This window comes from Staurois parvus, unplaced genomic scaffold (assembly GCF_062004578.1).
Source record: "Staurois parvus isolate SC_StPar_1 unplaced genomic scaffold, SC_StPar_1.0 ptg000414l, whole genome shotgun sequence".
Classification (NCBI taxonomy): domain Eukaryota; kingdom Metazoa; phylum Chordata; class Amphibia; order Anura; family Ranidae; genus Staurois; species Staurois parvus.
Window position 1 is genome coordinate 6,614,430 of NW_028318210.1, and position 27,174 is coordinate 6,641,603.

General features: G+C 40.4%; 1 protein-coding gene across 1 annotated transcript in view; it reads left to right on the forward strand.

Annotated features, from left to right (window-relative positions):
* The window catches only part of EHD4 (EH domain containing 4), a 77,683-nt gene that overhangs the window by 46,177 nt on the left and 4,332 nt on the right, over positions 1-27,174 (forward strand). Inside the window, exons 4-5 of the mRNA XM_089686900.1 lie at positions 6,746-7,158; positions 26,637-26,801. Coding sequence (XP_089543026.1) covers positions 6,746-7,158; positions 26,637-26,801 — 578 coding nt within the window. The remainder of the gene's footprint in view (positions 1-6,745; positions 7,159-26,636; positions 26,802-27,174) is intronic.

A 27,174-nucleotide genomic window follows, 5' to 3' on the forward strand; every position in this document is an offset into this window, starting at 1 on the left:
TCATAATAACAGGAATCGCCCAAATGGCCATGATCAAAAGTTTACATCCCCTGGAATGTTTGGCCTTGGTACAGGCACACAAGGTGACACACACGGGTTACAATGCCAATTAGAGGTTAATGTCCCACATCTGTGGCTTTTTAAATTGCAATTAGTGTCCGTGTATAAATAGTCAGTGAGTTTGTTAGCTCTTACGTGGAAGCACTGACTAGGCTAGATACTGAGCCATGGGGATCAGAAAAGAACTGTTAAAAGTCCTGCGTAACAAGGTAATGGAACTTTATAAACATGGAAAAGTACATAAAAATGTCCAAAGCCTTGAATATGCCAATCAGTACTGTTAAATCACCTGTTAAGAAGTGGAAAGTTCTGGGATCTCTTTATACCAAGCCAAGGTCAGGTAGACCAAGAAAGATTGCAGGCATAACTGCCAGAAGAATTGTTCGGTATACAAAGGGAAACCCATAGGTAACCACAAGAAAATAGTGGTGATTAAATACTCGCCAAAAGTGAGCTCTATTACATGCAGTGTTGCATGACTGCGCAATTGTCATTCAAAGTGCAACAGTGCTGAAAGCTGAAAATTGGCCTGGGCAGGCACATGGTGGCAAAATATTTCCTCTTCACAACCTGTCAAGTGCACTCAGATTGCTTTTCAGAGGAGCAGCAGTGCCTGCTACACATGTGAATGAGCCCTTAGTTGCATTCAGCAGCGGCACCCTTAGCGCTCATTCACACGTAATGGGTGGGTGGTAAAACCCTGCAGTTGAGTCTCAGATTTACTGCCCCCACTCCCAAACTACTTCAGCTGCTGAGACAGCAGTGAAAGGTGTACACATTCCGCAGCAGGAATGAAACTCCCTGTTTCCTTTGGTGGGTGCAACTGTTTGCCAATTGCAACCCATTCAAGTAAATGCAAGCGCCCTGCAACTGCATGCTTCTGTGGGGTCCAACAGGTTAAAGCAGGGGGTGAGAAGGCAATGCAACGCTGCCTGCTGTAACCGCTTGTTTGCTGTACTGTAAGGGCACTTGCAGAGCAGCCTCATTCATTTGAATGGGTCATGCTTGTTAGGTGCGTATAACTCCTGCAAGATGTGTCCACACCTGGCAACTGCAGCTGAAGGGGGTGCGGTTGGAGCAGGGTGGCAAAAACACTTAACTATGGGGTTTTACCACTCCCGAAACTGCAACTGTAAATGAACCCTTACTGTTCTGATCCCCCTATAAGGCTGCTTTCACACTGATGTGCTGTGGTATACCTGCACTACGGGTGCAGTGCAGTGAATCTACAACTTTCCTGGGTTAGCTGCACTTTGCCATAGACTTCTATTATATCCTGCAGGTGTGGTACACTTTCTGAAAGTACACCAAACCTCCTGCATTCAGAAGGTGCACCAAACCAGCAGGATATAATAGAAGTCTATGGCTAAGTGCAGGAAAGCTGCGGGTACACTGCACTGCATCTGCGGTGTTCGTAAATCGCAGCACATCAGTGTGAAAGCAGTCCTATACTATAATGCCCTGTGTATTGATTCACACTGACCGAAGAGCTCTTCTTCCCTGCTGCTGCCGCTACTCTGGAGACCGCTAGCCGGGTTAAGAGGTGGATGCAGTTGGCATCACTCCGCATGGAACAGGAGCCAGCTGTACAGAGGAGGCATTGGCTTGTGTGGCTCCCGCTCCCTACTACAGCTCCAACTTTACAAATGGTCCCTTTGCATTGAACTATGATGCTCTGAGATGGGGTCAGCAAGTCCAGGCTGCGATCTACCAGTCACCTGGCCATGCTCTACTGGTAGATCACGATCTACAGGTTGCGGACCCTGATATATAACATTGGATCACAATTTATTGCAGTGACTGGAGCTGACAGCTCATTCTACTGGTCAGTGTGGGTTGCTCTATTTCCCTGGCTGTCAACTATAGTGAGCCGTTACTTCATACTGTAAGGTCAACAGTCTGCTTTACATTCATGTTGTAGAGAACTGTATTTAGATTGTGCAAAATGGCTAGGAGATCACACTGGTAATCATGGGATCACATATAGATGAAATCAGCATGTGGTCTTTTGGGGACATTGGAGTCTTTGTAGTCCATGGAAATTTAAATAGTTTGTGCCCATCACTCCATGCACAGCAAGTTAAACATAGCAGGTAGAACCCATTCACACCACTGAGGTCTTTGCGGTGCGTTTAATGTGTGTTATGTCACTGGTTAACTTTTGTTGTGTTAAGGCAGCCCAGCTGCATGGATGTAGCATGGATGTAACCTCCGACACTCTGAGGTGGTTATAAATATATAAGCACTGTAATACAGTACAAGTGATAGTGGGTAGTGAAATTGGGGCACGCTGACTTATCTGTGAGCACATTACATGCTATGTTTTGCCTTACATAGGGTGATGGCAGGGTTCCTCTTTATTCCAGCTTCATACAGTCAGCTCTGTGACAATGCACATTTCTACTATTGCCACCAGTGCACCCCCACATGGTGTTCTGTGTCCGTCACAGGCTTCTATGCCCACTGCCACTGCACAAATGCACCGATATGTGCCCTCTGCCACTGCACCATTGCATATGCCACATTCAGTTTCTGCAACAAACACTTTTTTTTTTTTTTTTTTTTTTTTTTTTTTTTTTTTTTAGCAGTTTAAGTTCCTGAAATCATCTCTGAGCTCTGTTGTACAATACACCAAGACAAAGAGGGAGAAGAAACACAAAGCTAGCCAGGTGTGCTGCAGTGCATGGCGTGTGCTGAAAGGAGAGAACAGTCCGATTTAGTGTCAAGCCAGTTGGTATGATGTTTCTTCTTTTCACTGTCCTTTCACAGGGTGGTGAGGAGGAGACTGCAAGGAAAGGTCAGCTCCCCTCCTCTGCTAGGTAGGACTTCATTGTGCGGACGAGCTGTGTATATCTCAGGAAAGAGACAGAAATACAAATCCTCTGGCAGATAAAATGGCTCCCATATACAACTCCAGTTCTAAAAAAGTTGGGATGCTGTGTAAAATCTATATAAAAACAGATGCAATGCAAATCTCCTAAACCCAGATTTTATTTGAAATGGTAAAGCGAAAACCTATAAAATGTTTAAACTGAGAAAATATACAATTTTATATAAATAAATAAATTATATATATATATATATATATATATATATATATATATATATATATATATATATATATATATATATATATATGTTTTGGGTTTTTTTTTTTTTTTTTTTTTTATAAAAAAGGATAATTTTAAAATTGATGGCAGCAACACATCTCAAAAAAAGTTGGAAAGGGCAACAAAAAGCTGGCAAAGTAAGTGATACTGCCAGGGAAGAACATTTTTCAATGTATCAGGTTAATTCACAACAAGTCGGTAATATGACTGGGTTAATAAGTGAATGTTAGAGTATTTTAAAAGTAAAGTTGGGCAGAGGTTCACAGATCTGTAAAAAGCTGCGTCTAAAAATTGTTGAACAATTTCAGAATAATATTCCTCAATGTAAAATTGCAAAGACTTTAAATCTATCATCTACAGTATGCAATATCTAAAGATGCAGAGAATCTATAGGAATCTCTGTGGGTGAGGGACAAGACAAACTCCATATTGGATGCCCATGATCCTCAGATGGCACTGCATTAAAAGCAGACATGCATGGGCTCAGCAATACTTCTAAGAATAACTGTCTGAGAACACTGTTCACTGTGCCATTCAAAAATGCAAATGGAGCTCTATCTTGCAAAGAAGCAGCCATATTTGAATGTGATGCAGAAATGTTGTCCTATCTGTACCAAAGCTCATTTACATGGTCTGTTGCAAAATGAAAAACTGCTCCGTGGTCAATCAAATTGAAATTTTGATGTATTTTGTTTTTTTGTTTTTTTTACCATGGGCACTGCATCCTCCAGGCTCTTTCCAGCTTATCAGTGCTAGTTCAAAAGCCTGCATCTCTGATCGTATGGGGGTGTATTAGTGCTTCATCTTCAACATTTTGGAAAGGCACCATCAATGCTGAAAGATATATCCAGGTTTTAGAGCCGCATATGCTCCCGTCCAGACTATGTCTTTTTAAGGGAAGGCCTTTCATATTTCAGCAGGACAATGCTAAACCGCATACTGCATCTTTGACAAGTTCATGGATTCAAAGTAGAAGAGTCCAGGTGCTTAACTGACCTGCCTACAATCCAGTCCTTTCATCAATTGAAAATACTTGGTGCATCTTAAAACTAATAATACAACAAAGAAGAATCAAGACAGTCAAGTAGTTAGAATCCTAAATCAAGCAAGAACGGGACAACAATCCTCTCACAAAGCTCCAGCAACTGGTCTCCTCAGTTCCCGGATGTTTACAGAGTGGTGTTTAAAAAACAAAAAAACGGGATACTACATGGCCATGTCCCAATCCTCATTTTCAAAATTTACCTTTTTTTTTTTTTTAATTGTACATTTTTCTTAGTTTTAAACATTTGAAACGTTTTCAATTTTCTACTGTGGATGAAATATGGGTTTATGCAGTTCAGATTTTAGTGTGTGTTTTTTTTTTTTTTTTTTTTTTTTTTTAATGGTGCTTGGCTTATTCATTCTTTTAAACATGAATACACACATTCATTTTAACAGTGCTGCTTGTATGGCTAAATGGTAATCGATGGGGGTGAAATATCTTCCTTCATCACATGACTAAAATCCAAGGCATACCTCATCTGAATGTGAGGATTTTTATTAATGCTGATGTTGCAATGCTTTAATTTCAGCCAATTCCTGCTGAATCCGCTTGAGCTGTGAGTGGCCATGAAGGATTGAAAAATCAATGGAGCTGGGTGAAAATTTTTGGAGAGACAGGGACATTGAATCGGATGCAGTCGCTGTTTGAGTTTCTAGATAGCCACAAGTCTGAATACAACAGCCGTCAGCTGATGCTCCTTCATCCATGTTATTTAGTGTGGAAGAAGAAATTGTTTCTCTAATTCAGCCCTCAAGGCTGAATAATGGTAATCTAGGTGCACATGACTAGCCTAAGTATGACTGCTTCTGTCCTTCAGCAGAGGTCATGTGATAGATTATTTGGCAGGTGACCATTATTAATCTCACTATAAAGTAGGTTTAAAGGAGTTGTAAACCTGACCTGAAATACAAACAAAGTATATCCCTCCATAGTGTGTACTTGTCTCAATGCAGAGTGTTATTTCTGTGTTATGCTGATAGCAGAAGGAGGCAGCAAACAGAAATGATTGTGGTTATCTGGACACTTCCCATTGATGGAGACCTTGCAGATCCTGAGTGGGGAGGGGGGGGGGGGGGGGAGTCCAGATTGCAACACTCAATCGTCAGCCTATAATGGAAAATCCACCAGCCAGGGACACATAATGACTTTAGGGGCTTTTTTTTTTTTTTTAAATCAAGATGGGAGATGTTTGATTTTGATAACATTTGATGATTGGTACTCTTTAGAGGGGCTTGATTCTATCATGTGCACACCCACAAACCCCAAAAGGGCAGTGTAAGCAGTTTATCAAATATGCGTTGTTCCTACTAATGTATTTAGTAGGATGTTTTGTTGATAATGTCTGAATTGCTTTTGCTTGACTGTCATGTGTTTTCCAGAGATAAGGTTTTTTTTTTTTTTTGCTGTGTGTCAAGTAAAAGGAAAAGGAAGTTTATGCTACACCCAGTGACATTAGACATTATTCAACAAAACGATCTGATATTATTTAAAAAAATATAAACTGGAATCCAAGTGTGTAGGTCCATCTGAAGGAGATTTGTTAACAAACCAACTGACCATCTCCATAAGATAACCGATATTCCGTAGTAGTACAAATGGGAGCAAAGACAAAAGGTCATTTATACTGACTTTGTGTGTTTTTTGGCTAGGAAAAGTTCCTTGTGCTTTGACCACATGTATGCTATGCCCAAAAAAGCGATTTCTGCTAGTCAGAAATCAATGGGGTGCCATAGCTAAAAGTGCTGAGAACATTGGCGCTACAGACCGCTACACAGCTAGCGCTTTCAGAAGGGGGTTAACATTCAGTATAGGTTTAGCTAGCTATTGGATGTAAGCTCCTTGTACAAATCACAATGTTCAGCTAAATCACTCTGTCCTGCCAAAGTCCCTGATTGTTCTAGTTTACAAATTTGCAAAACCTCTTTAAGTGCTCCTCAAACTGCTGATAAAACCCATCAATCATTTTTTTTTTTTTTTTTTTTTTTTTTTTTTTCCTAGATGTATTGCAGGTTTGAGCCTTATGTCTTGCTGCATGACAACAAGGACAGATTTTGATTTCACACAATGATGCTTGATTTCAGGTGTCCCACAAAGGTGCACGCTGACCTACGTGTGACCATCGCAGCAAAGTAGCTCCTCCTTCTTTTTTAACATTTAGCTTCGCGTTTGTCTTGTGCTTTTTCTGCATGCTGCTTGCCGCATTTCGGGACCCATTACCAATGACTGATATCGCAAATGGAGCAAGCATTTTTCCATGTTGCGTGAATGCTGGCTAAATCGTGATTATTTCCCCCCCCCCCCCCCCCCCCCCCAAGTATTCTGATGGCAAGATTGCATTGTTTCCCCTCTGCTACCATTCTAAGAGCCTTAACTTATGTTCCTGAGCCCTCATATTCCCAGAGCCTGGGCCCTGCCACTGTTGTACTGCAAGTTGGGTTTCTTTAGCACACAGGGATTTGACAGTCTTGTGGTCCTAAATGAAAAGTTCATGTTTGGAATTCTAATTACCATTAATATTTTTTACCCTTAGGGTATGACTTCAGCCAGGTCTTGCAATGGTTTGCAGAACGGGTTGATCGGATTATTCTTCTCTTTGATGCCCATAAACTGGATATATCTGATGAGTTCTCAGAAGCTATTAAAGCCTTTCGGGGTCAAGATGACAAAATTCGTGTGGTGCTCAACAAGGCTGACCAAGTGGATACCCAGCAGCTGATGAGAGTCTATGGTGCCCTCATGTGGTCGTTAGGAAAGGTTATTAACACCCCAGAAGTGGTCCGTGTTTACATTGGCTCATTCTGGGCAAAGCCTCTGCAGAATACGGAGAACCGGAAACTCTTTGAAATGGAAGCCCAGGATCTCTTCCGGGATATCCAGAGCCTGCCAAGAAATGCTGCCCTCCGAAAACTAAATGATCTGATTAAGAGAGCTCGCCTTGCTAAGGTAGGATTATTGTATGTTACTTTTTTCAGAAATATAGATTTCTGATGTCTGCAGATTGGTAATGGCTACTTACAGATGCCTGGGTTTTATTATTGTATGCCCTTCTTTGGATGGGTGTGAATACTTTTTGCAGGACCTCTTGTAAGTTTTGAAGTCTGTTTCAGATAGTGTTCTAATTCCGTATATTGGAGTCACATGCTAGCCATCCCTAATGAGCACAAACACATTTTGGATTTAAAGCCTAACATAAACCAAAATATATTTGTTTTTATATTGAGCAGGTGAAGGTTTAGAACCTCTGTTAGGCTTTACCACCCGTCATCTGTATCTCTAATGGAGAGCGTTCTCATGTCCAGGCTGGGCAGGAAGTGGTGGTAAAACACTAGAATTGGGAATATTTGACCCTCTGACAGTGTGTGTATATGTCTGCCTAGGCTTCCTGTCCCAGTAACTCCTCCCCCTATTTCTTTTATGGGCACCACAGGGACAAAATGTGAAGAAAAATCTTTTTCCGTTTTTAAAGTAACTTCAGATATTTTCAGTGGTGCTTCTTTACTTTAACAAAAATGTGCCGTGCTTCACTAAGAATGCTCAAAATAAATAATATATAACTGGTGCAACCAAGTGCTAATGTAGATATCGGGTGGCAAAATAGATATTACAAAATAGAACCAATATCCATTTTGAAAACCAATATTCATAAACATATAAACAAAAAAAATACCAAAAGTAATGTCTATATCAAAAGATATAATAAATTAAAATTATGTAGAAAAGTCCATAGATATGTGCTTCTTCAATCATGCCTAATTCCTTTTAAAATAAAATATCCCGTGCTTTTGAATTGATTTCTTATGTGAAAAAACTTGCATTTATTGTGCTCCCCTTCCAGATGTGCTCTCACCTCAAATATATGACCAAACCGTTCAGTGAGGTCATATCACGCTTGTGTCCCTTTTTGAATGGGCCAAAATGGATGGGATGGTATCCTGCTGTTTGGGGTCCTTCTCCACTCAAGCAATAGACTCCCCTTCCACGATGGTTAATAGAGGAATTATCAAATCATAGTGTATTATCTTTTTTAAAACCATTTTATTAATAAAGTAAATCACTCACATATATTGTTTTAAAAACTGAGTACACAAAATGTGTCCTCTGGAATTTTTTTTTAGTTGTGAATATCCTGAAGTATCCAGCTGGTGTCAGTATGGAACCATCGAGCGTCGTGACGTCAAAGCCCCTCCCCTACGTGTTACGCCACCGGTCACGTGGCTTCATCATGGGGAATGATTAATTGGCACACTAGTATGAGTATGTGTTGGGTGCAGGCGATTCACAATTAGCATTTCGTATCAATTACCATTCACATAGCAGCTCACAAGCTTTCACTTTTCATTTGCTTTCTTACTTTAGCTCCCCCTCCCATTTTAAAAGGGGGGATAAATGCAGGATATGAAAAGAAAAACAAACCTACATAATCACCTAGGTGGATGTAGCCTCAATCTGATGCTACATATGTCCCCTGCTGGCTCTACACGGAGAGCTGAGGGATCAAAGATCGTCGATTACTTAGTTCATAGTCATCCGTGAGCAGAGCGCCGATGACAGTCACTCTGTTCTTACCCTCCAGTGATCACTGGAATGCCAATCAGTAGAGGGAGTAGAAGCAGCTGGCAGAGACACTGGTGTACGGAGTTGGTGAGCCAGCTACTGGTTGAGAATCTGGGTGGCTCCCGACATTAAGGTCGGGATCTCTCCAGAGTCTGGATTGGCTGAGTGACGTCAGCCAGCAACAAATTTTAGGCTGAATACGGGTCATAGGAGGGCAAAATGAAGTGCCTTCCTGTGACCTACAGGAGAAATGGCCCAAAAGAGCTTTGGCCCTACTTCTAGTATTTTTACAAAATATACGGCGTCTAATTTATGAAGTGTGTGATTGACAAATAGTTTCCTGTTTCCTTCTACCAACGAATCATTTTTTTTCCCCCTCTTTTTTTGCTGTTGCATGTTAAAACAAGTAATGGAGATCCGGATTGGTTGTTAGGAGGTAAGCACCACATGTTCTTAAACATGAGGCCTTGTGGACTAACAGCTAATCCGAGGGTCCTGCACATCGCCAAAATCTCAGAGAGTCCTGCGGACTTCCTGAAGCTAATCTGTGTAATCAGCAATGGCCCGCTTTGTGTTTTTTTAATATATATTTTTTGTGTAATATTGATCCAAATTTTTTCTCTAATAGCTTCACAAAAATGCATTGTGTTGTGTGTTTGTTTTTTTCATTACAGAAACCTCTGCATTGCCAATAATAACACAGCTAGAAGCCAAAGATGTATTTTTGTTATATACAGTTTATTTTGACTAGTAACAATAGTGACTGGTATGATTAGTATGGAGCCTGGAAATATGATATACATCACTAGTTCCTGTCCTTAAAGGAGGTCAGGAGCAGAGCCATTAGACATCATTTATAAAATAAATGACATGAATCCTCTTATTGTGAGATCACTAGACAGGGTACCAGTTCATGCATAACATTGATCTTTGCTGTTTCCTGTTTCATACTCTTGTCTGACCTTGAAAACCTGAATAACCTGTTTGGATTTGATATAGCTTTAAGAGCCTTTCCAGGAGGAAACGCCCTGTATTTTCCACCCTGAAGTAGTCAGTGTTGTATCCTGTGTTCTCATAATCACTGTGCGCTAGTGCACGGGATTACTTTCCTGAAGGGCCCATTCATACTTTAAAGTAAACCTGTGCTTTGCTTTTACTGGAGAAAACAGGTTTGTTTTAATGATTACATTCTGCTCAAATTAGTGAAGAACATGGACAGACAATGTCGTGTTTTTTTTTTTTTTGTGTTTTCTGAATTTTGTCTTAAATTGTTACTAAACCCAGGACCCTGCATTCGCTATATCTGGTCCCCCACAGTACACAGAACATGGAAATGTGACTTCTATACTTGTCCAGCTGGGTACTGGTTAATCTTGTAGAAGGAGTTTTCATTCAGCTCTTCCTGTCCTAGGAGGCTGCATAATCCTTGACAATCTGTCTGGACAACATTGATTGGCCCTGTACCGATCACATGCACCCTTCCAAAGAAAAAAAAAAAAGAAACCCCTCTAGCAATACCAAACTGAGCATGTGCAGAGTGATTCCTAGAGCTCTGTACTATCAGCAGATGGATTGGGGAAGTAGAAGGGGAGGATCAGAGAAGTCAGGATCTGCCTTTTTACACAATGTGGAGGATTAACCCCTTAGGTTTCACTTTGCGTATAACAAGTATGCTTTACTGCAAATACAGACCGATTTTTAATGTTGTGGGTTTAGTAACACTTTAATTTGACCATAAGTTGTCATGGTATTGTTTTATATTGCACTTTTTAGGTGTCAGTCGTATTGTACAAGCACGGTTTTTCTTTGTCTTGTCATGCACTGCAGTGCTGAAAAATTGTATTCAGTAGACTTTAGTGGGACCAGTGGAGCAGTGCATCGGAGGTCATGCAAAGCTTTCCAAACATAGCAGGTCAGCTGGAATGAGTCCTGTAGAAAACAATAGATTTTAAACTGTTCTTGCCATTTTCCTGCAGTGCAAATTGCTGCAAAATGTGGCGCCTGTGATTTATCCCTCACAATACATGTCAAGGACCCTGGTAGACATCGAATTGCAAAATCATGAAAACTAAATTCTAAGCTGACTGATAAGCAGACGTGTTGATTGACTGTGGCCTTTTTGTTTCCATAGTGCTGGAGAAACAATCTGTATGGCATGCGGTCACATCTGTGTTCCTATCAGGAATACCTTTCTTGCTGTCACTTGTCATTTTGATAGGACCACATTATAATCCTTAACGATGAACTTTTAGCATCTGTGTTCTTTCAACAGAATGTGAAAAATTTCTCTTCATATCTCTTCCAGTCATGAGACATTTGAATGCGGTATTTCTGCTGGCAAAGGAAACCTGTGCTATAAGAGATATGTCGTCTAACCTCCTTCAAAAAACAATAGCGGTCTGGCCATCCTGCTAATCCAGTGACTCCACTGCTTCAGTCTTGGAGCCTGAACAAGCTTGCAGACGAGGCATTCTAGCTTAAAGTGGAGTTTCACCTAAATAAATAAAAGTCAGTAGCTATAAAAACTGTAACTGCTGACTTTTAAAATACAGACACTTACCTGTCCCTCGGTCCAGCGGTGTCCTCACCATGGCTGGTTTCACTGGCCGTCTTCTCTCCCTGGCGCCGGCATCTTCAGTGTGGGCCCCCAGCTGTGACAGCTTGCGGCTTCACAGCTGGGTGCCCAATGCGTATGCGCGAGAAGCGCTGCGCTTTTTGAATGGCCCCGTAGTCTTCTGGGACCTGTCACGTGTCCCAGAAGACTACGGGGTGGGGGACAACTTCCGCTTCCGAGTGCCTAGGCAATCGCAGCGAAAGTGGGAGCGGGTACCTCTCAAATTCGGGTACCCTCTCCCCAAAGGTGCCATCCTTAATTGGGAGTGGAGGGACAAAGGCTTAAAGCGGAACTTCCCCTTTTGGGTGGAGCTCAGCTTTAAAGGGCTGCATGCTTGAAAGTAATAAAGGCAGAACCGGTTGGGCACATAGAATTGCGAAGGTCTGCAATGGTGGTCTCTATATTAATTCCTTTGACTGTCCACTAACAACGCCAGTACACAAGACTGCAGCCCAGACACCAATCAAATGAGCACATGAAAAGGGATCTCTTATAAGTAACCATTTATCTCCTGAAAATAATATTTATTTTGTGTATGTTTACATTTTTTGTAACTAATTTTTTTACTGTCACTAAACAATCTTCTAAATGATAGAATTAATGTGCAAGTGTATGCAGGCAGCTAAATATAGTTGAAGTACATAGTGTGTGAGCCTCCTTACTTATAACCAAAAAAAAAAGTTTGTTCCAGCTCTTTAGAGCAGAACTCTAGCATTTTCCTCCATTACATTCTTCTTTCATTCCCTTCCCCCAGCAGGGGTGTGGAAATTTTTGCAAAAATTACTTGTCCAGGGACTAAATTAGGGCCCCAATCTACTTGTCCCTCATGACAATCTACTTTTCCTGATCAAAACTTTTTTTTAACCAAAACCGTATTGCAATCTGAGCACTGTAGGAATGTCTGGGGCTTTTAAAAACAAAAAGGGGCTTTATGGCGACTTAAACATTTAATATTTGTAACATTGCGCTGTTTATCTCCTGTTCCCCTCCCTGCCTGTATCCAGCACCGCACCCGGGGACTAGCAGGAAGGAGAGAGACCTTGCAGTGTAATGAGCACCGAAGTAAAGGGTAGTGTTTGGCTTATCCTTTATCCCTTTTGCTGCCAGAGCCATTTTTGCATAAGTTAAAAAAATAATTTTAGGCCTGAAGATTATATAAAACCCCCAAACATTATATATTTTCTGAAAGCAGATACCCTAGAGAATAAAATGGTAGTGACAATTTTTTATGTCACATGATATTACTGCAGAATTTCAGTAAAAAATACAAGTAAGTTAATTTTAGGGTACAAAAAAGCAATACATTTCATTACTGTAAAATAAAAAAGATGAGGCTGCACCGAGGAAATAGATATCTAACTTGTCAAACCTTAAATTTTGTGCACGCTCGTGAAATGGTGACAATCTTCAGTACCCTGTATTTTCTATATGTGACACTTTTAAAGCCCCTGATAGGTCGTCAATTTAGCATTACTGGTGCTAGAATTATTTTGCTATCATTCTGGCGTGTGCGGCGATATGTAACGTGTATTGCAATTTTCATGCATAGGGGACAAAGTCGGAGAGGCTGTCACTGTGTGTAAGCAATCTGTGGCAACGCTGCCGCCCAAATGCTTCCACCTGACGGGAGTCCTGCTGCTTGCCCGCAGCAGGGCTAAAGATTGAAAAAAAACGAAACAAAATACAACCTACCTGCAACGGCGTCCGGAACTACATGTCCCAGGCATCGGGCGATACAAATTCAACATCCCTGCCCAGTATTTAAAAATGATTGTGTTACCTACAGTCTTCCAGTCAGTCCTGTGATATCCTGACCACATCTTCCCAAACTGCAGGGGATGTTTGATCCTGTAATACTGTGAGCCCAACCTGCTCAATGATGCACGCTCATAGTGAGTTAACATAGCGGGCTGGGCTCACAGGAAATAGGCCCAATAACGTGACTGTCGTTCTTCCTGAAGAGGACTGATGGTGCTAGGCTGAAGATGTTGGTGCTGGAGCGTGTAAAGAGTAAGTAAAACGTGGAACTTGACAATAAAAACAACTTCCCCCTATGGCGTTAAGGCAGATGACAGAACTTCACACTTGGGGCCCCTTTCACATTGACATGTTGGTGCGTTCAGCTCAAGCTGTTGAGGCGTGTTTTTACCTCCCCTCGGCTGCATGTCAAAACCAGACAATGGCTGCCTGACAGCCCCATACACATTATTGCTGCAAGAAAAATGCATGTTGTGTTCGCCAGGTGATACTGCCTTTGTATCACTTCCCATATAGGTGAATGGAGCCGCGCTATGCAACAATGTTCGGTGGATGCAGTTGCGGTGAAGAGAAATTTCAATGTGAAATCTGTTTTTGAACAGGCATGCATGAGGCAGCGTATCTCCTCCTGATCCCCTGCTAACCACCTGTCAGTCACTGCTGACAGTCCAGTCCACTAGTGATTGCGAGTCAGTACCTAGGCCCACTTGAACGTGGCCTTACTGCGGCTTCTTTACTTTATAAAATAATGGAATGTCAGGATACAAGTGAGAATTTGAACACATTTCACGCCAATAGGTGCTTACTCATAATTGCCTATTGGCATGAAACCGGTTAGAATTCTCACGTGTTTGTTGTAGTCTGACATATTATTTTACTAATAAAGCAAGGAAGCCATATTAAGTTTGGAGTGCTGGCAATCTGTTTTTTATAATATATTGGTCAGCAATGTGTTGGACGACCACCCAACAATCCAGCAGGTTAGACCAACCTGGAACAGCACTCCCGAAATGGTTTACCAGAATGGGTCCCCTGACTTTATAACCCCCATGTACAGTACTGTGGAAATGTTTTAGGCAGGTGTGAAGAAATGCTGTAACAATGCTTTTCAAAAATATATTTTTACAAAATGCAAACTGAGCAAACAGAAGAAAAATCTAAATCAAATCAAGAGTTGGTGTGATTGCCCTTTGGCTTTAAACCAGCACCAATTCTTACACTTGCACACTTTGTATGCTTGCACAATGGCCAAGATATTTTGTAGAAATAGTGTCAGGTGTGTGATTAATAAATGATACCAAGCACTTGCTAATCGTCCATTTCATATGTAGGTTGAAATAGTCATTAACTGAAACTGGCTGTTCCTCACCCAGTTTTAAGCCTTCTACATAGCTCTAACTGTGCTATTAAGGTGAGGTTGTAGAACACAGTTTCATGTCGCAGGTCATATATGATGGCAAGACAGAGCACAGCAACAAGACACAAGGTAGTTATACTGCATCAGCAAACTCTCTCCCAGGCAAAGATGTCACAACAGACTGGGGTTTAAAGATGTGCTGTTCAAGCTCTTTTGAAGAAGCGCAAAGAAATGGCCAACATTGAAGGCCGTAGAAACAATGGTTGGCCAAGGAAACTTAATGCAGCAGAGGAAAGACACATAATGCTTCCCTTCGACATCAGAAGATCCAGGTACACCCATCTACATGAAAATGTAGGAACTGGGGTGCAGAAAAATGGCAGCAAGTGCTATTGGACTTGAGTCAAAAACTGAAATATTTGGCTGTAGCAGGATGCAGTTTGTTCGCCAAAGGGCTGGAGAGTGACACGAGTATCTGCAGGCAACAATGACGCATGGTGGAGGAGGTTCCTTGCACGTTTGGGGCTGCACACATTCTACTAATAAGTTGAGATTTGGTCAGGATCAATGGTGTTCTCAATGCTAGGAAACACAGGCAGATACTTCTCCATCATACCATCAGAGAGGAGTGTGATTGACCCCAAATTTATTCTGCAGCAGGACAAGGACTTCAGACATACAGCCAATGTTCTTTATCTTCAGTGTAACAAGAGTCCTGGAAGTGATGGTTTGGCCCCCCACAGAGCCCTGATCTCAACTAAAGCAGGCCATAGACTGGGAGAAAACCGGCCGTTTTTTAAATTTTTTTTTTAAATTTTTTTTTTTAAAAACGAAAAATTGGTCGTTCAGTCAGCCGACATTACCACTATTGGTAAAAAAAAAAAGGTCGGCTGATTTTCAGCCCGTCTACGGCTGGCAATTATATAGAATATATGCAGAAGAAGAAATAGAATATGAAGTAGAAGAACAATGAAATAGAATATGAAGAAGTAGAAAAAATGGAAAATCAGTCCGATTTTATTATATTTGACCTTTTTAAAAGTATAGCAACATTATAGAATCCGAATAAAAAGAAGAAATAGAATATGCAGAAGAGGTAGAAATAAAATGACTAAATAGAAGAAATAGAATATGCAGAAGAAGAAGAAAAAGTTGCAACATCTGTATCTATTTGTATCCTTTTCGGATTATATTTCCATTTGGATACAAATAGATACAATTTTGCTATAATTTTAAAGGTCAAATATAATATCGGACTGATTTTCTATTTTTCTTCTCTTCTTTATATTCTATTTCTTCATATTCTATTTCTTCTTCGTCTTGATATTCTATTTCTTTTTGATATTCTATTTCTTCTTTTTCTTCATATTCTTTCTTCTTGATATTCTATTTCTTTTTCTTCATATTCTATTTTTTTTTAATCAGCAAAAAGGTTGGCCGATTTTGTCCATAATTGCCGTGAAAATCGGCCAACTATTTTCCAGCAGGGCAATTTTATTTTATTTTTTTTTTAATCGGCCGAAAATTCGGCCACTTTATCGCAAGTCCATGGCCCGCATATGAGTCTGTCTGGGATTACATGAAGAGAAGGATTTAAGGCAGCCTCGGCCACAGAATATGTGGTGTTAGTTGTACAAGATGTTTGGGACAACCTACCTAATTGAGTTCCTTCATAAACTATGTACCTATTGTGGTAGGTACAGTGTATTCTAGTTCTGAAAGCTTTTTTTTTTTCTTTTTTTTTTTTATTTATACCTGCCTAAAATGTTTGCACAGTATTATATGTATGCATTTGTTTAATGTCAGGAGGATTATTCTCAGTGATCTTGCATGCTTGCATTTTTCTCAGTTTATATGCTGGCACTTTCATTTCAGGTAAAAGAGCGATTTTTGCCATTTCTACAGTTTAAATTAACTTTTTTTCCCTCATTAATCTATACTCTGTATCACATAATGACAAGTGAAAACAGAATTTTAGAAATGTCTGAATTTATTAAAAAAGAAAAAACTAAATATGTACTTAAGTATTCAGACCCTTTTACTCAGTACTTTTTTTTTTTAAGCACCTTTGGCAGCAATTACAGCCTCGAGTCTTTTTGGGCATCACACAACAAGCTTTGCACACCTGAATTGGGGGATTTTTTGCCTTTTCTTTTTTGCAAATCCTCTCAAGCTCAGTCAGGTTCGATGGAGACAGTCGGTGGGCAGCCATTTTCAGGTCTCTTCAGAGATATTCAATAGGGTTCATGTCAGGGCTCTAGTTGGGCCATTCTACGGCATTCACAGAGTTGTCCCTAAGCCACTTCTGTATTGTCTTGGCTGTGTGCTTAGAATCCTTGCCAGTCTGAGGCTCTGAGCGCTATGGAACAGGTTTTCATTAAGGATATCTCTGTACTTTGCTCCATTCAGTTTTCCCTCAACCCTGATCAGTCTCATTCCCTGCTGCTGAAAAATTCCCACAGCATGAAGCTGCCACCACCATGCTTCACTGCTGGGATTGTATTGGGCAGGTGAAGAGCGGTGCCTGGTTTCCTCCAGACATTACTTTTAGAATTGAACCCAAGCAGTTCAATCCTTGGTTTCATCAGACCAGAGAATCTTGTTCCCCACTCTGAGTCTTTCCGGTGCTCTTTTGCAAACGCTGAATGGGCTTTCATATGTGTTTGCACTGAGGACAGGCTTCAGTCTAGCTACTATGTCATAAAGCCCAGATCAGTAGTGGGCTGTGCAGTGATGGTTGTCCTGCTGGAACTTTGTCACATCTCCACACAGGATCTCTGGAGCTCAGTCAGAGTGACCATTGGGTTATTGGTCACCTCTTACTATGGCCCTTCTCCCCGGATTGCTCAGTTTGTCCTGGCGACCACCTCTTGGAAGAGTCCTGGTTGTGCTAAACTTCTTCCATTTCAGAATTATGGAGGCCACTGTGCTCTTGGGGATGTCGGTGCAGCCACAGTGTTTTTTTTTGTTTTTTTTTTGTTTTTGTTTTTTACATTCCCCAGATCTGTGCCTTGCAGTAATCCTGTCTTTGAGCTCCGCAGGCAGTTCCTTTTTGACCTCATGACCTTTGCTCTGATACCTTATGCATTGTGCCTTTCCAAATCACGTCCAATCAATTTAATTTACCACAGGTAGACTCCAATCAAGGTATAGAAACATCTCAGCAATGATCAAGGGAAATGGGAGGCACCTGAACTAAATTTCAAGTGTTGCGAAGTGTCTGAATACTGACTGCCGGTGTGATATTTCATTTTTTTTTTTTTTTTTTTTTTTTTTTTTTATACATTTGCAAACCTTTCTAAAATTCTGGTTTCACTGTGTCATGATGGGGAACTGAGTGTGGATTAATGAGAAAAAGCTGGAGTTAAATAACTAGTATCAGGCTGCAATAATACAAAATTGAAAAAAGTGAAGGGGGTCCAAATGCATTATCCGCTTCAGTGCTATAACAAGGGGGTGAGTCATTCCACAATCCTCCCCCCACCAATTGCCTTAACTGTGGAAGTCCTGGAGGTCGAGCAGCTTTGTTCAGCTCCGTCAAATAGTGAACCAAAAGCGATGACCTGACATCACTTCCAGTTTACTCGGAAATACACAGCACCATTTTAAAAAAAAATAAAAGCATTCGATTACACTGATCTTGGTGTTATGAAATTCTTTGAAGGGCAGAGGAGGGATTTTGGGTCTTATTGACCCCAGATCCCTTCATAAATAGTACCTGTCACAGGCCTATTGCTGTCACAAGGAATGTTACATTCTTTGACAGCAATAAAAGTAATTACACATTTTTTTTTTTTTTTTTTTTTTAAGGGACAGTGTAAAAAAAAAAATAAAGTGCCCCCGTGCTTGCATGCAAATGCGAACCTACGTGTTCATCCCGGTGGCGTTCATCCCTCAGGTGAGGTATCACCACGAACATCAGATCATGGGCAGTAATTCTAGCACCAGACCTCCTGTGTAAATCTAAAGTGGTAACCTGTAAAGGCTTTTAAAGAGTTGCCTATGGATAGTTACATTTTTGCCGTTTAAATTACGCATACTAATAAATTGTGACATGTTTGGTATCCATACATAAACAATAAGTGCAGCGTTAAAAGATTAATATGAAAAAAATGTGAAAATGGTGGTTCAAATGAATAAACACAAGTGATAAATTGAAAGTACTTCGCTATAATAAGTGCAGATAAACACGTGCAACTGTGAAAATCGATAAACAGAAAATGTTCATATAATGGTGAAAGTTTGACAGACACCGGTCAGAGAATTGTGCCGCATAGAGATCTTGTTGCACAGGTGATATCAAAGGATTTCATGTGACTTTAATCCATGTGACTTTAAATCGTGCAGGGAATATGATAAAAATGCGCACTCACTAGATGCGCATAGTAAAAGCACAATATGTTGAATCATATAATGATTGTAAGGTGTGCAGGAAGCCCCCTTTAAGTGCACCAGACAAGCAGCATAGGAAGGGACTCCCTCCTCTGGATCTGGGACTGCTCTGCAACTGTTCTCCGGATAGAGTCCACTGTCTGATTCTATGCAGGGATTCACGATCGATCTGACAGTCCTGAAGATACCAGTCTCACAGCGTCCTCAGCACCATATTCCTATGTTTGGTATCCATTTACTCAGTATAACATCTGTATGCAGGTCATAATCAGCATTATATCCATAAATTTAGAACTACATAGCTTACACCTCCATATATATCCCATACATTTAGAAATAGAAGGGTCACTTACTGTTGTGGTCTATGTAAGGAATATACCACTCCAGCATTTTTTATACTATATGGGGGTCAATTAATTAGACATGGGACCTGGAAGAGGGGGGAGGAGAATACTTTTAAAAATGGGAATTGAAGCAGATATGTAATGTGCTCAGAAGTTCGTTGTTCTCTTTGTTGGGGTTATTTTCAGACATTTCTTCTTGTACTCTGATCTCCAGCAAAGTTTTTCTTGCTGTTAGAGCACCACCATGTGGTTATTTTGAAGAGCACATCACAAGGACTGGGTGCAGGTCCTCTGTAATTATAATTCATTTTTTTTAAAAGCTGTTTTGGTTATTCCATGTAATCTATTTTTTTATTTTTATTTTTTGGTGCGCTGAATTCGAAAATGACCTCCATTTTGTCATAGGACATCACGTTTCCTGACCATTTAGGTAACTATGTTAAATAAGGCAATACCTCAAAATAAATGGAAATAGACTTCTAAAATTTAAGTTTTATTACAATTTTTTCATGAAAATCCTTTTTTGAACTGAAATGAGCTCACCTACACACACTAAACTCGATTCGTCTTCCCTGTGAGGCTTCTCTTGGTGCATTTACGCTTGTGAGCAGCATCTGGAATGTCTCTCTGAAGCATCCAACAGTAGTCTGCCATCATTGTAATGCTCCATTTTCCCTGATATCTCCTTTCCATCTCTTTAATGTCTTGGTGGAATCGTTCACCTTGTTCCTCACTCACAGCTCCCAAATTTTCAGGAAAGTTGTCAAGGTGGGACTGGAGGAAATGCATTTTCAAACTCATCAGGCTACCTAAAGCTTGAAATGCTTTCAGCATTCGTCCGATCTTTTTGTAGTGAGGATCTTTGTTCTTGCCTAAAAATTTCTGTACGACTTCTTTAAATGCAATCCACCCTTCTTTTTGAGGATCCGTCATGGTATTGACAAACTCTTGATCAACTATAAGCCTTCTAATGTCTGGTCCAACAAACACACCTTCCTTCAATTTTGCCTCCGACAGGCCAGGAAACTTGGTGACCAAGTATTTGAGGCATTCTCCATCTCTTGGAAGGGATTTTACGAATTGCTTCATCAATCCCAATTTTATGTGGAGAGGTGGTAGAAGAACTTTATGGGAAGGTACCAAAGTTTCTCGGAGGACATTTTTTTCACCGACTGTTAGCACCCTCGGCTGCCAACTCTTCTTGGTCCAGTGATTTTGTCGGTCTCGACTGTCCCATAGACACAGAAAACAAGGGTATTTGGTATCCCACCCACTGGATTCTTCAGGAAAGATTAACCCCTTCTACCATTAGAAGCACAGACTCAGGGCTGAGGCTTACACATACAGCATGCTGCTAAGTATCCCAGTAGTCAGACATGTCACTCAGAGCAGCACTTGTATTCACCCCCTTTGCTGGGGGGGAGGGGCAGAGATTGTTTACCTGCAAATAACAAAGGGCCAGAAGAGAACTAGGGAAATGAGGAAATAGAATTTTTTCCCCTAAAACGTGCTTAGCTTGTGTATATATTGTTGACCATCAGATTTACAGTGCTATATTTTTTTTTTTTACATAACTCGGACAACCCCTTTAAGGTTTTTTTTGGCATTTTATATCTTAAATGCACTTATGTGAATTAATAGTAATTTGGACTTTAAATTTGGTTAAAAACCCAAAATATAAAAAAAAATACCAAAAATAATTTTTTTTTTATAAATTTGAAGACAATTTTACATTTTGTGGCAAATCATGATGTCTAGGAGTTTTTTCAATATTTTATTTGTTTTCAGCACACCAAAATACATGGAAATTAGATGAAAATAATCAAACCGCTTTTTAGTCGCAGACCTGTGTTATCTGTCATCAGTCCTATTTCAGCACGCATACAAGGATGGCAAATGATTACTGATGTTGCATATTTTAAAACTAGTTTTGCTTTTGGTTGTGTGTTTAGTAATCTCCTAGTCTCGGACCAGAAACTTACTTGCCCGTTTGGTAAACTTGGTTACCACTGGCAAACTTCACCTGCCTCCCTGACTTTGATGTGAAATTGCTACTAAATGGCCCAAAAGTTCGAAGAACTACCTTTGAAATCACAAATTAAACAGAGTGTCTGAGGAGGTCAGAGAGTACCGTGACAACAGGAGAGTTCTGAGGAAAAAATCTATAAGAGGGCTAGCCTGTGGAGTTCCTTAAGTATTTTGAAGCATACTTTATTGGGATGGTTGGTAAGGGTACCCTTACTACAAATAGAAGTGCGCACCAAACTTTGCTGTGGTGTTGATGTGGCACTGCTGAGTGTTATATACACTTATTTTTCACTGATTCACGTTTGTTTCACGTTTTTTCACCATTCTTTTCACGAATATTCACTATATTAACTGTATGAAATTTTTATTTATTTATGAAAGGTAATGCACTATGTGAATTTTCTTTTTTGAGGTGGATGATTTTTGGATATCGTTGGAAGAATTGTTTGGACTTTTTATTTGGTGGATTGTAAAGAAATTTCAGTGGATTTTATTTTGTAGTGGACTTTATATAAAAAATATTATTTATTTTTATTTGGGGATTAAGGCAAATCGTGATGGATGATGTAGATATTACATTTCACAGTTATTATGTTATAGGATGAATTTATAAAAACACTGTCACTTTATATGACCGTTTGGTAACAAGCCTGGACTTTAGACATTGCAGGGACATAAGCTGATTATAAATCGGTTTCGTTTCTAAAGATATATATTCTTGGAGTCATGGTAACAGCCAAATTGCAGGCAGATGAATCTACCTAGTACATTGGTTGTTTACAACGTAAAAAGTTCCTCAACATTCTTGCCAATTAGTCGGTATAAAAACAAAGTCTTTAAGTTACTTGTGTGTAAAACCTTTTTTTTTGCACGCTTTTGCAAAAACATGTCTAGCCACACTAAGGAATCTATGCAAAATGTGGTTCCTAACCCTGATGTAACAGAGCTCCCATCTTGGATCGTATATATAAATGAATACAGTGGGAGCAGTTATACCTTTTTTGGAGGCAGACTCTTCTTACTAAAAAGGTACAGAGACGCACCCGCAGCCCAAACTCCCTCAACAGCAGCTGAAGGCCTCCAGTGTGTACCTGCACTAAATCCCACTTACCAAAGTAAAAATATTACTTTGGTATAAGTTGATCTGAATAATTGCAAAGTGCTCATGGGCAGAACAATTCACAGAACAATGCAATGTTAATTAATTTCAGGTACTTGTATAGTGCCGTCAATTTACAAATCACTTTACAATATATACATATATAGCGTACAGTCACATCAGTCCCCAACCCTCAATCTAAGGTCCATAACTTCCATGCATGCATACATACACATATTAGGGCCAATTTTAGACTGGGTACAATTAACCTACCAGCATGTCTTTGGAGTGTGGGAGGAAACTGAAGTCCCTGGAGGAAACCCGCACAGGGAGAACATGCAAACTCCAGGAACTACTGATGCCCTGGCTGGGATTCATACCAATGACCCTAGTACTGCCAAGCGGGAGTGATAACCATTTAGCCACTGTGCTGCCCTTCCAAAAGTATTCATACTGCTTTTGAAGGCAATTGGTTCCACTAGATTTTAGTTAGGGGTATCAGAGTAAAGGGGGCTGAATACAAATGCACGCCACACTTTTCAGATATTTATTTGTAAAAAAATTTGAAAACTATTTAATTTTCTTTCTACTTCACAATTATGTGCCACTTTGTGTTGTGCCACTTTGTGTTGGTCTATCTATCACATAAAATCCCAATAAAATAAATGTATGTTTTTGGTTGTAACTTGACATGACGTGAAAAATGTCAAGGGGTATGAATACTTTTTCAAGGCACTGTATGTGTTCAGTAAAAAATAGGAGATGTAACTTTTAAAAGTACTGGCTGGGTGGTTCTGTGGCCAAGCTGTATTGCTTAAAGTGGTAGTAAACCCTTATATAGCGGGAGTGCTAACCATTTAGCCACTGTGCTGCCCTGTTAAAGGAGGCATTAAAGGAGATCTATAATCACTACGTACTTTCATTTTATAACCACAGCATTGTAACAGCAATGCAGACGGTAGTTATTTTGACAATACAATAAAGGCAACACTCAATGTTGTGAGTGCTGTCTGTCTACTGGCCATCTTTCCACAACTTCCTGGATTCCCTGCATGCTTTGCAGCTTCTCCTCGCCTATTTACTTTTAAAGTGGAACTATAGGAGAAACTTTTTCTTCATTTTTGGATTGAACAAGGGAGGAGGGTTGTAACCCGTCAGATTTTTTATTTTTTTTTTCATGGTGTCCCATTGCAGAGATTTCACTTAATTTCCTGTCCCATAGCCAAACAGGAAGTAAGACGAAATCCCTGCAAATTAACCATTTTCAGAAGTACTGCCACAGGGTGGCAGGGCTACACAAAATCACGTGTGTGTATATATACGTGATTTGCATTTCTGGGTAGGGTGCGTGCGCGCCACCCTACCCGTGCCGACATTGGTGGCTTGAGATGTCGATCACTGGATCCCGGGCGGCAGTTCCTGGCCAGCACTTGGAGATCGTCAAGTAAAGCTGAAGGGGAGAGACCTATGCGTAAACACAGGTCTCTCTCGTCAGCATGGACATTCTTTTTTTTTTTTTTTAAATCTCTCGGCACAACAGAGAGATACAAAACAGCATGCCTCTCTAGTAAAACGCAGCACACAGTTAACCCTTTGATTGCCCCAGATGATGACCCCTTCCTGCTCAGTGTCATTAGTACAGTGTCATTGCTTTTTATTAGCACTGATCACTGTATTGTCACTGGAGATGTCAGTGTCAGAATGCCTGTCGCAGTCCCGCAATAAGTCGCTGATCGCCGCCATTACTAGTATTTAAAAAAAATATAAATTCCAGTGTGTGTGTGTATATAGACAGTCATTTTGTAGATGCTATAAATTTCATGTGAACTAATTAATTTACAGTCATTGGGATTTTATTTTTGTGTAGCAGAATACATTTTGGCCTAAATCTTATGAAGAAATTTTTTTTTTTTTTTTTTTTTTTTTTTTTAGATTTTTATTTTATTAATTGGATGTTTTTATAGCAAAGCTATATTTGTGGGGGAAATTTACCTAAATTTCATTTATGTACAGTGTTGCACGACTGCGCAACTGTCAGTTAAAATAACGCAGCGCCGTATTGCAGAAAATTGCCTGGTCAGAAAGGGGGGTAAATAACCTCCCCACCCCAAAGTCACCAGAACTAGTGTCCCCATTGGAAGATTTTTCCTGTTACTTTTCTAGGGATAATCCAATATTATGGATTTTCTTTTAGTTTCAATGATCATGGTAAACAGCACAAATCGAGAGGATGAATCTCCTTAACAGTGGGCACAGACAGAAATAATACCTGAGCAAGTGTTCTAATCCCTCTGCACTGCATTCAAAACGAAAACAAAGTTTTATTGGTTTTTTTGTGTTTAGTTCTACTTTAATTTGTAAGGGCTACATATCCTATGGTACCTTTCTGCCTGCAAGCAGTGATTCCTGTACTGTGGCTTCCTAAACCCCCTCCTCCCAGCACCTCTGTAGTTCAGAAGGTAGGCTCTGTGCATTCTGTGATACAGCAGTGTCTACTTACAGGGCATAGTAAATGTCACAGAATTCAACAAAGTAAATGTGTGGGGTTTTTTTTCATCATGTTTACCAACAGATTAATAGGAGTGGACCAGAAATAATTGAAATTCAATGTGGAAATGAATATATGATTGTAAATGTTAACTATATATACCCTTTAAATGTTTGCAGCACTTTTTACCAGCTAGTTAGGACAAAACAAAACCCCCCAAAAAACTAAGGCTGGCCATACATGGGTCGATTTTCTGAACTATTTTTCACAAAAAAATTGGACATAAGAATAATCGACCGATTTTTTTTTTTTTTTTTTTTTTTTTTTTTTTTTTTTTTTTTTTTTTTGCTCTGTTAGTGGGGCACTGGCACTGGCCGATTTTCGTGGTTCCTCCCCATTTCGTTTATTGGACATGTTGGAAAATTTGTGAAAGGACCGATTTTATATTTTATTTATTTTATTTTTTTAAATCATTGGTGGCATCATTGGATTACAGAGAGAACAATGTTTTCGTTAAAAAAATTGTTTGGAATTCGACCCATGTATGGCCTGCTAAAGACCAAACTATCTCAATTTGTGTTAAACAGCTTTTTGTTGCATGCATTTGTGAATATATGGAAAGCCACAATGCTGCACCAAGGCACCTCTGACATGGTAGATCTACCCCTTCAGTTATAGAGCATGATGGGTCCTGCCCCTAAACCCCGCCCCCTCTTTTTGTAAAAAAAAAAAAATACTTTTAGAAGTAAATCCTTCCCCTTATCAACCCCTAGTTTTCCCATGCTTGGTCAAGTCATGCCCCACCCCTGTTCCAGAATGTGAAGCTTGTGATTATTTTGCTAACACCAGGAAGGTATAGGGAGCTACTGTATGTCACATGTTATGCGACATGTAAGATCGAATGCTTTGGCCAAGTGCTCAATTAAATTCTTATTTAACCAGAAAGTTTCCTCTGTGCTCCTGTTTGCTTAATAAACAGCATTTGTACCTTCATAATGCATCTCAGCAGCTTACAAGGTTTCTTAATGCGATGCTTCACTCGGGGGGGAACAATTCGGTCAGCAGCTAAAAATCCTTTAGCTGCTGAATTGTAATAAATCGACGCTCGCCTGTCCAGGGATCCAGCACTGTCTTCATTTAGGGCTCGTTCACACTAGGCTGTTTTGCCAACGCTTGCCAAACGCCCCTATAGCGTTTGGCAAGCGTTGGTCCGGTGTTTGCGGAGCGTTTTTAACGCTCGGCAAACGCTCCGCAAACGCCGCATGCGCGGTTTAGCGGCGGTTGCTAGGCGTTTGCCGAGCGTTAATAACGCCCCACAAACGCCTATAATGCATTTGAGTGGTGTTACCGCTCCGCAAACGCCCCGCAACCGCGTCGCAACCGCACCGCAAACGCCGGGCGTTTGCGGAGCGGCACCATAGACGAGAATAGGAGGCTTCAAAGCCTCCTGACTCGACCAGAGGCGTCCGTTTTGCCGCGACGCAAACGCTCCTGTTAGAACAGCACCATGTGCTGTAATGTGCAGAGTTGGCAGAGGCGTTTGGGAAGCGGTAAAAACGCCTCTCTGCCGCCTGCACACAAGGCTAGTGTGAACGTAGCCTTAGTTAGTTCTTCACTAGCCTCAGGGTTCCCATCATCCTAATTGTGGGCAGCTGGCTATGCTGCTTTCAGCTGCCTACTGCACATGCAATAGAAGTTTGTGGATAGAAGTTTCATTATTAATCACAAAATTATAACTGTTTTTTGTTTTGTTTTTTACGCTTTGTACTTTTGTTGTCTTTTAAAAGGTGCATGCTTATATCATCAGTCACCTAAAGAAAGAGATGCCAGCCATGTTTGGAAAAGATACAAAGAAAAAGGAGCTCATTAACAGACTGCCTGAAATCTTCCACCAAATTCAGAGAGAACATCAGATTTCCCCAGGGGACTTTCCTGATGTCAAGCGAATGCAGGTAGGTAGTAGTTCTCTGTACTCTGGAATGCCATGCTGGATCTAATAGTAGCAACAGGAGAAATATAGGCCTATTAATCTAGAAGACCTTGGAAAGTGTAATGTAAGTAGGCGTGTGGAAATTGTTGAAAAAACTACTTGTCCAGGGACTAAATCGGGGCCTCAATCTACTTGTCCCTCATGAGAATCTACTTGTCTTGATGCAAAAAATTTTTTTTTTTGTACCAAAACCATATTTAAAGGGGATTTTAGGAATGTCGGGGGGGGGGGGGGGGGAGTTTAAAAAAAAAGAGGCTGTACGGCAACTTAAACATGTAATATTTTTACCATTGCGCTGTTTATCTCCTCCTTCCCTCCCTGCCTGTCTCCAGCAC